At 34.7% G+C, this 11031-nt stretch overlaps 1 protein-coding gene across 1 annotated transcript; it reads left to right on the top strand.

Moving 5' to 3' along the window:
- The first annotated feature begins 4738 nt into the window (after positions 1 to 4738).
- Positions 4739 to 5701, top strand: LOC103163167 (olfactory receptor 52Z1-like). The gene has a single exon (XM_027408013.1). It carries the CDS (start codon positions 4739 to 4741, stop codon positions 5699 to 5701), a length of 963 nt encoding a protein of 320 aa, XP_027263814.1.
- The last annotated feature ends 5330 nt before the right edge of the window (positions 5702 to 11031 follow it).

The raw sequence follows: 11031 nt of genomic DNA, 5'->3' as shown, positions 1-11031 counted from the left end.
TATTTAATTACAGAAGCTAATTTTAACATTTTGTTTGCATCAGCCAATAGTGGTCAGATCTGTTTGCATTTTAGATTTTAGATTATTAAAACATCTAGCTAAGAGGCTTTGGTTCACTCTCTTTTTTGCTGTGTTTGGGATCTGTAATTTAATATATATTTTTTTCTAAAATTTAATTGCCATTTCCTTTTATTGGTGACAGATTGATTAGAAAGGCTAAAAATTTAAAATTAGGAAACATCCAAGTTCTTCCTTATATCTTCACTCACTGGGGAGGTATTAATCCTTGTAATCTTTCTTAAGCATTCTTTTGTGCATTTTTGCCATCCCAGTCAAATTCAGGCCTTTTTTTTTATATAAATCTGTGATTCTGGATCATGCATGATATACTGTTTTCTCTTCATCATCTAACACAAGTAAAATTCATCAGTGATAATCCATATTATAATATTGGAGTAGATTTCACATATGGGAAATAATATACTGAACACTTCCAAATTTCAAATAAATTGTTTTGTTACTATACTAAAGATTTAGTTTCTATTTTATTGATCGCCCTAAATTTTAAATGATTGCAGTGTTTCCTTGCACGGACAATATTCAGCAAAGTGGTCTGCATAGTTTTCAGTTTGTTTACTTGCTACTTGTGCAGATGAATTATGAGCCATGAATTTCTGAGTTTTGATACCATTACCTATTTTGTGGAAAAATAATAGCACTGGATATTTTATGGGTTTAAATAACTGATATATAGGAACATGTTTTAAACTAAGATATATTAAGGTCATTAAGATTGATAGTGCAGGCTGTTTTTCCTACATAGCTGTTCTTACACTAAATAGTAGATAGGTAAAGGGTTAGGTAGGTTTGTATAAAGATATGGTGTACTCAGATTGAACACTGGAAAGAATTCCTGAATGATAACTATGTGTGTGTTCAGTGGCACAGCACTTGCCTGTATGCACTGAACTCTCCAGCTGATTCTCACAACACAAAGGAAACAGATGATAATAAATTACACATTATTTTCACCTCAGCAGGTTATGATTGTTTTTCAAAAGGCTAAAAATTATTAAGTTGTAGATTTATAATACTGTAAAACAAACACATTCTCACAGAAAGTCTTATAAGTGGCAACTGCAACATTTTCTGGCATTACTTTATTCTTCCTGTTAGAGCAGTCACAGTGTGGACTGTTGCCTTTGATAGAGTTTTTGTTAGTCTGAGCATGCTGTCTCAGAATGATATTCTCACACAAGCTAAAAACTTTTGTTTTCAGTTAGTTTGTTCATTTGTTTTAATGAAAGTACTTATGGGACTATAAATACTTTCTTTTATTCCTCAACTCCACTGAGTCTTGACTCTCTTGGGGTTGTAAAAGCTTTATGACCAGACCCTTGATGAGTTCTAGGTACCTAGATCAGGAGAGACAATCTATCTTACAGAACATCTGGGAGCCAGGAACTACAACAGAGAGAAGGTAACAACATATAGTATTTCCCACTGGAGAGTTGATGGCTGCTCCTTTCAGAGGCTATCTCCTCATTGTTAGTCTCAGATTAAGTGTGTCCTAATTCAAATGGAAGAGATTATGGGTCTGCTATGTCATGCCTGCTTAGCATATTGCACTTGACTATGAGAGCTGTTTTAGTTGACCTAAGGTTTGGTAGGGAAGTCTATCTTTAGCTATTAAAATAACATATGCTACCAATAGATGTAGTTGAACAGATTAGATCACTACTCCTTGATCCAACCAAAGTTCCCTTGAAAAATGGTTTATAACATTTTAAATGGATAACTTTAATGAGGGGGGAATTAGCTCAGAATATGAATGAAGTGTAATTTCCAATATGGATGTAAGCATACAAAAAATATCGATCACGCCATCAATACTCAATCACTGGGAAGGTATCCTATCAATGAAAAAGAATCCCTGGCATGGTTTTAGATTCCACACCCTAGGTTGTTGTGTCTTTCCTCAGATTTCTCATTTAAAATGTCCCTTAGAAACGAGATGCAACAGGTATTTGCCTCATTTGGTTAAGATAGAAATAAAAGAAAAGCACACAAGGAGCCTTGATGTTGTGGGTGAGAAAATCAAGAGCTGAGATTGCAAGAATTTCTCATGGTACATTTTACATCATTAAGAAAATTGCTCTGAAATTGCAAATATTTGGAGGTAGGATAAAGTTTTGATGAGAGTTGAAAAGCAAAATAAGATGTAAAAAGACATTAAGAGTTTAGAATTGATACAATTAGAAATAGAATGGAAAAAATGAACTTTATCTTCATTTAAGTAACAAATCCATTCACAATAGACTTCAGAGAATAATAAAGGTTTGCTATCAGTTATTTACAACTTCATCTGCCTGGTTGCAGATGCAGCACAATCCCAAGTCTGTGGTGGACTATTTTCCTGATCAGGGTAAGCACCGACTATTAGAAGAAAAGTGAAATAATGGGAATTATAGTATATTGGTGATTATTAGGTCAGGGCTTAATAACTGAGGTGAGGAATGAAGCCCAAATTAAGCACTGAGAGTATCATGCCACCTCTGCTTAACCAGTAGTTATCTGAGCCATTCTCTATCATCAAATGTCTTTCTTTCTCTTTAAGACATATATATATATATATATATGTATATATATATATATATGATGCATATATGTATGTATGTATATATATGAATACAAATTTAAAAATCATAGAAATTAGAAATTTAATACTTCAAACATAAATTACTAGGGTGGGCACAAGACATAAAGGTATGACCACAAAGCTTAGCTGTGGATCATAGAAGGGACAGGTTGGAAGGATTGAGGCCAGAATAAAGTACCTGAATACTATCAAATGAATAGGACAAAATTGTCCTCTAACCAAACCTGCTTTCTCATATGTATTGCTACCATCTTGCGGAGTCATTTATCAGTCCACCCAGCATACACTTTATCTGCAAGAAAGCTGTGCTTTTCCTGTGATGAGATCCATTTGTCATTATGGTGGACTGTTCCTGGATCCTGAAGGGAATGAGTATCCAAGTGACAAATCTGCTGGCTCTTAGATGAACCTGTGCAATCTCTCCTTCTGTTGAAATGTTCTTAATTCTACTAAAATTAATCCTTCTGGTGCTGTGTGTGCTTACAAACTGCTGTCATCTCAGCATATGGAAAGACAAGAGAGGAAGATTAAAGCAAGAGATTATCTCAGAAAAGACAGTCTTCTGTATCATGCCTTCTAGATTTTTCACTACTAATAGATAAAGATTTATTTATATGTATTTTGTGCTGTACAACACTTTCTAAAATTGATTTTTATCTCTTTTAGAAGCCATATTATTTTCAAACACTTTTCAGTTAGTATTTGCTTTGTTTTATTAAAAGATCTAGATCAAGTATGAAGTTTTTGAAAACCTTCCAATTTGTCCCTTATGTTTTTCTGGATTTTGTTTTTTCTCAATAGAAGTACAAAACCCACTTCCATTGAATTTCTCTTATGGTATAATTCTAATTATGTAATTGTCTGTTTACCATTGTTCCTGCAAATTCATGAATAACTCACTCCTCTGGCCTAAATCAAGATAAAGAAAAAGTTTCCCAAGATATTTTGACTCCATCCAGTTCTACTGTTTTATACTTAATGATGATCCTCTTAAAGGTCTTCTGTCTGGCAATATTTTGCCATTTAAAATCTCACATCACCAATACCTGTCAACATAAGATGACTTGTGCCCCATTAAGTCTTTTGAATTTTACTCATGATGGCTTCAGAGTTTTCTTTCAACTCTAATTCAACATAACAATACTGAAGACACATTAATTAATGATGGTGACAATAATATTAATAGAAGGAGGTATTATGACATTAGGTAAAATTATTAAATCAACAGTAAAGTCAAAACATATGCTAGAATGCACAAAGGAAATTTTAAAAGGTGTATGTGGGGCATGTGGTACAAGTACGATGCTTGCAAGAGAGAAGAACAAGGTGTACTGTTAGAATAGGATTAGCGGCTGTTCACCAGAAACACACACAGATCATAATCACAAAAAACAAGAGCATACTTGTGAAATCACAATGTTAAGCTAATGTATCATTACACACAGTAAGGACTACCTATAGTCTTGGTATTATTTCATTCCATACAAATTGCTAAAGAAAAGAAAGAGCAACTCCTTGATGAAGTATTTTATATTAAAGTGTGGAGGTTAGTTATCATTGACTCAATAATCTTCATATCCAAAGGGTCATGACCTAGGGAGTCATGATGTCCAAGTGGTCTAAGGCACCAGTATCAAGCTCATCTTCTAAAGGGCATGATAGTGTTCTGACTACATCTCAAAACTCCAGAAAACAGAAATGTGATCAATCACCAAAAATCATCAATCAGGCAAAAGCCTTTCACAGACTTTCATTTTGATGCTAATATAATAAAGTATTGATAACGTTTCTGGAATCCATGTCAAATACATTTATGTTTTGTACAAATACTATAAATTTAACTATTGCCAATAATACAAATATAAAACATGGGTTTATTTTCCTTTTCATAAAATGTTCCTGCCTTATTATCTGTTAATCATGATTGATTAAAAATCATTTTTTTATTATTTTTCTGTTTTGACAATCTTTTCTCCAGCAATTTCTGAATAACTTTCTCAAGAAATCAGGGCAATATTATGAATCACTATTCATAATTTTTCCCATCACTATCTGCAGTATCAGACAGCAGAGTAAAAGATGACATCGTCAACCTCATTAAATTATACCAATCTCAGAGACATCTGGTACACCATGATTGGGATCCCAGGACTAGAAGACACACACATTTGGCTCTCCATCCCCATCTGTTCAATGTACATAGTAGCTGTTGTAGGCAATACATCCCTAATATTGCTGATATCCACTGAGCGTAGTCTTCATGAACCCATGTACTTTTTCCTTTCAATGTTGGCCCTGGCAGATATCTTCCTGTCCACAGTGACCATTCCAAAGGTATTAGCAATATTCTGGTTCCAGGCTGGTGGCATTTCTTTTGCTAGCTGCGTGTCCCAGATGTTTTTTCTCCACTTTGTCTTTGTGACAGAGTCTGGAATATTGTTATCCATGGCATTTGACCGTTATGTTGCCATCTGCTATCCACTAAGATATATCAACATTCTAACCCCATCTGTCATCAGAAAAATGGGCACTGCATCTGTGACTAGAAGCTTCTTCATATGCTTTCCCCTGATCTTCCTTGTTTATCGGCTCACCTACTGTGGGAGGAAGATCATTCATCACTCCTACTGTGAACACATGGGCATTGCCAGGTTGGCCTGTGACAGCATCAAGGTCAATATTTACTATGGGATTGTTGTAGCTTTATTTTCCATATGCCTAGATGTGGTACTGATCATTGTCTCATATGTCCTTATACTTTGTGCTGTGTTTAGAATTCCTTCTCGAGATGCCCAACTCAAGGCTTTGAGTACATGTGGCTCTCATGTCTGTGTTATCCTACTATTCTATACACCAGTTTTCTTTTCTTCCCTTGCTCACCGTTTTGGAGGTCACAGTATACCAGAGCATGTTCACATCCTCCTTGCTAATCTCTATGTGGTTCTCCCACCCTCCCTCAACCCTATCATTTATGGAGTGAAGACAAAGCAAATTAAGGAGAGATTTGTTCAGGTCTTTTCTTTGAACAAGGCACTTTGTTGACACTAAACCAAGCAGCTTATTTCTTTTGTTTCCCCACAAAAATATTAAAAATTAAGAGTCCCTAAAGATTTAAAGGAAATATTCTGGTATCATTAAGATGCAATTAAATAGCAATTGTAGTAAAAAATGTTAAGTTTTCAATAATTATGTATTTGGTTCGAGTCAGTGTTATTATTTTTATTATGTACTATTCTAATTAAATAATGTGATAAGTTATCTAGAATTTATATTGAAAATTCAAACTAGTTTTGATGACATCTATTTATATCTAATATGTGTTTTCTTGATAAAATTGTTCAAAATATGTAATTAATATGTGTGTTTTGGCTATCTTCTCAGTTTCTCTATTGTTCTAAAATTCAAAGTATAATAGAAAGAAATGTTTAATTTATTCAGCCTAGTACACAATGATATGTATTTATTCACAGAGTCATTCACCCTCTTCAACAAATGTATCTGTATGTTTTTATATTTGACTTCAGTGAAAACAAATTTTTAAAGACAAAATTATTTTAATATCATCATAAATTTGACATTCTCAAAATTAATTTCTTAGAAAATTGCCACCAGTGCCATCATGTAAATCATCAAACCAAGCAAAAATAATATATTTGCAATGATATTCTAGTATGAGACTTTAGCATAAGAAATGTCTAAGAAATGTTAGGAAATCTGTTTCAGAATATAGTGCATGACATCATGTCCTTATACATTATAACCCCAAGGTATTAGTTGGGAACTTTGAAATAGTATATCAACAGAAATGCCTAATATTAACAAATTTGGTAGATATAACTTAAATTTTGTTCTAAATGCTCACAGTGAAGAAGAGAAAATATCCTTACAATGATTATCTTAGTTTAACATGATTATTGATTAGTTTTTTCTGTTTCCCTGAGATTTAGGTTTTTTTTTTTTTTTCAGTTTTCTCTTAAGTACCCATGTTAATACAGTTTCAGGTAAGTGGCCAGAGACTAGAGATAAAGATCAGAGGTTAAAAATACTTGCTATTTTTGCTGAAAACTGGAGTTTGGCTCCCAGCACACATTTTGGATGGTTCAAAACTACCTACAACTCCAAGGAAACTGGCACCCTCTTCTGGACCCCACCAGTACCCCCACACATGTGGGATATGCACACACATCCATATAAGTAAAAATAAAATAAATCTTGTTTTAAAAATGAGTTTTTCAGCAACAGACATTCTTTATAACTATCTACCTTCAAAGCAGTTGCATTGGCACAGTCAGAGACAAAATGAGTGATCCTGATAGCAGGTGCAGAAAGGGGCTTGAGAGTCATTGGCTGAATGGTTCAGTCAGAACCCATACAAGGAGAATTAATGAGAATGTAGCTCTCTCTCTCTCTTTCTCTCTCTCTCTCTCTCTCTCTCTCTCTCTCTCTCTCTCTCTCTCTCTCTCTCTCCTTCCCTCCCTCTGTCTATGTCTATTTATGTCTGTCTCTTTCTCTGTGTATCTCTCTCTCTCTCTCTCTCTCTCTCTCTCTCTCTCTCCTCTTTCTGTGTGTGTGTGTGTGTGTGTGTGTGTGTGTGTGTGTGTGTGTGTATGAATCTATCTGCAGTCTTCTACATGGCAGCATCCAGTTATGCCAACACCATTTGTTAAAGATACTTTCTTTATTCCATTGTATAACTTTAGCTTCTTTTTCAAATATCAGGTGTTCATAGGTGTGTGGGTTAATATCAAGGTTTTCAACTCTATTCCATTGGTCTACCTGTCTATTTTGTGCCAATACCAAGCTGTTTTCAGGAGTATAGCTCTATATTATAGCTTGCAATCAGGGATGGTGATGCCCCCTGAAGTACGGCTATCCTGGGTCTTTTGTTTTTCCATATAAAGTTGAGAATTATTCTTTCAATGTCTGTGAAGAATTGTGTTGGGATTTTGATGGGGATTGCATTGAATCTGTAGATTGCTTTTGGCAAGATTGCCATTTTTACTATGTTGATCCTACCTATCCAAGATCATGGGAGATCCTTCCATTTTCTGGTACCTTCTTTAATTTCTTTCTTTAAAGACTCAAAATTCTTATGATACAAGTGTCACTTTTTTGGTTAGCTTTATCCCAAGGTTTTTATATTGTTTGTGGCAATTGTAAAGGGTGTTGTTTCTCTGATTTCTTTCTGAGCACATTTATCATCTGTATATAGTAGCCCACTGCCACCTTCTTAAATCACCACAATTACTAAATGTTTCCTATATTTATAAATATGTATGTTTTTTACAATTTATCAAGAAATTTGTCTTTGAGACAGAGACCATCACAGAAAACTATAACCAATCATAGTGCAGAACTGTGGAGCTCAGTACCAATGGATACATCTGCGAGAAAAGCTTCTGCACCAAAATCTCAGGGAACACTGGAGAAGGTGGGGCATAGAGATTGTCAGAGCAAAAGTATAAGGGATTTGACTATGAGACTGCGCCTCTTATTAATGTCAGCTTATTTATTAAGCTACACCATAAAGTCTCACTAACATGACTGTCCAAACATAAGCTGAACAAGGACAGCAGCAATAAAAATGCCAGAGTGTGCAAAAGTCCATGAAGTCTCAATCACAAAAAAGTAAATGCAGCTGAGAGAAGAGATCACTTTCTCCAGGGGAGGACATACCAGTTGATTATCCAGTATTGTGTTCTACCCTGAAAATGGACATACAAGTAACATTATAAGAGTGAAAAGGTGATATTTAGGAATACATGTATATACATGCATGCAAATAACAATTATTGAAAAAAGAGAACAGGAATTTGAAAGAGAGCAAGGAGAGGTATACAAGAGGGTCAGAGGGAGTGAAGGGAAGTGGTAATGATATATTACAATATCAAAAATAAAATAAATAATGAAGATGGCTTTGCTTTACCTAATAAATAGAAATTGTCATAATTAAGGCATAAACAAAGTACCATAATCATACAGATGGCTGAAAGCAGATTTGCCCACATTTAAATGTATTATGTATAAACAAGATACACATTCCATGAATATTTAATTAAATTTTTCATATGATATATTTTGGCGTTTTTTCTCCAAAGTCCACCCAGAACCATGCACAATTTCCTACTAATCCAACTTTGTATTCCTTTTTCATTTTTTGACTTTTAAAATTCTTTTTATTTTTAAAATTATAAGATATAATTACATAATTTCCCCTTACCTTTCCTCCATCCAAACCATTTTTCATATTCCCTTCCTCTTTACCAAATTCAAATTCATGGCCTCTTGTATTTATTAACTGTCTTTGCACTTACATGTGCATATATATTTTAACCTACCAAGTCCAATTTGTATTGCCCACATAGGCATATCACATTCTAAGCCAGAAAAACATCATTTTTATAATGTCTACAAACTAATATACATATGATTGACAACACATAAAATGCCCCCTCCCTTATGTCTTCCTATATATTGAAGGGAAAGAATGAGGTTTAGGGATATTTGATCATGCTGTGAAACTTAATGTGTATTGATAAAATTAACCTTGGAACAGGGGACAAAGACAGAAACTAACAAGAATTAGCCATAGAAAATACAAAGAACCCAGGAAGATGGATAGAGAGATGCACAGGAAGCAGTAGGGAGGGACTTCAGGATTCATGGCCCTTTTGGTGTGTGGGAGGGCAGGTGGAGAGAGTCTAGCTTGCAGGGTCTCAGGCCAAAAAGGGCACCAGGTTGCTTCTTGGCTACTCTGAACTAGCAGATTTTTCACACCAATATTTCATTCCCCATTCTTTATTGGTAAATAGAACAAGTAGATTAGAACAACCGAATGGGGAAATTGGACAAATCTACAAGACAAAAATAAAATACGGTTTCAAATATTCTTTGTCAAGCCTTGTCTTGTGTGACACAACAGGCTCTGGGTTCATCATGGTCTGTAAAGAGCTCTCAAGGGTAGGTATGGGCAAAGGGCATAGTATAATGAAACTTTCAAAATGAAGTTTATTATTACCACATTGTTGACCTCTGCTGGAATGGAAGTAATAGACTCCAAGGTCCTAGAATTTCTCTAAAACTCTGACCAAAAACCATGAGCCCAATTTTGCCTTTCTTAATTCTATTTAACATTTAAAACTAAGAATTTTTCTCCTGGTAAAGCTAGTCTTTAAATTAATAACCAGGAGGAAAACTTGGCAACTGTTATTTCAAAGTTCCAAATCCTGAAGGCTATAGAGATAGAGGCTAGAAGAAGCAGAATTGGACCTTATGAAGAAACTTTTAAAGAAAGAATTCTGTGTTGCTTAATTTTGTGTATGGCCCGAGACTGTTAAGCTCAATACCATCATATCATTGGCACCTATGAACAAAAGATTGATGACCAGGTCAGTAAGTAGCTCCAATGGAACTAGAACAGTAAGTCTAGAAGAGACAATATGGATTGGCACAGCAGACAGAGGAGCCAGCAGTTATGTATTGGAGGATATATAGGGAAAGGTAGTAACATGTCATTCAAGATATTATGGTATGGATGACATATCTCCTGTCTCCCAGAACTCCCTAAAAAATATATTCTCATAACACCTTAACATTTCTTAGAACTTGGTCTCTGAATATTTCTCTTTTTTAAGATTCTTAGATGAGGCAAAAATATAATTCTTATTTCCATTCCCCACTAATGAATATTTTTTAGGAAAAGTAAAGTTGAAGCTCCACTGAAATAGGAGATATTATCTCCCTTGAATTTCAAAATGATGGGGTAAGCTATCCCATGTTATTATTGATATTTCCAGATTTATGATCTTGTTTCTTCTTTTTTCTGTATTTTATTATATTGGGTATCTATTCATCAATATATTAAATCAAACAGTCAAGGGAACGTACTCTACTGAGCAGAAGTGCAAATTAGCATAAAGGAAAGATGGTCAAATGACCAGCCTAAGATTGGGGTAGAGACAAATCTAGAAATCATAGCAGTCAAAGACAGAGGAGTAGGTGCTTCAGACTGAGGATCTCAATATCACACAGACAGGGAGTATTGGATCTGCTGCCAAAGTGAGACAGAAAGGGGAAAGATGGCTCTCACTTTTATCCACACTTTTATCCACAGGGCATAAAAAACCCTGTCAGATACTGCTGACAGAATTCTGAGAATGCAGAAAACTAGCACAAAGATAAGAATTTATCTGGTCTGCAGCTCAGATAATCCACACAAGGCTTTGGAAAGCCAGAAATGTTATTCATTAAGTTTATAACTAGAACTTATAAAGGTAAATTCCACTGGAGACTGTCCATCAGAATAGACAGGGCTGTTAGTTTTACATTCCTTGTAATACACAACATAAGGGGGTCAGAATGGAAGTAACAAT

The sequence above is a fragment of the Cricetulus griseus genome, chromosome 3 (assembly GCF_003668045.3).
Source record: "Cricetulus griseus strain 17A/GY chromosome 3, alternate assembly CriGri-PICRH-1.0, whole genome shotgun sequence".
NCBI lineage: Eukaryota > Metazoa > Chordata > Mammalia > Rodentia > Cricetidae > Cricetulus > Cricetulus griseus.
Note: the sequence above shows the minus strand (reverse complement) of the source record. Positions and strands in the feature narration are given on the sequence as shown.

Excerpts from the sequence above, each read along its gene's own strand:
- LOC103163167 (XM_027408013.1), top strand. The coding sequence starts at position 4,739 with ATGACATCGTCAACCTCATTAAATTATACCAATCTCAGAGACATCTGG.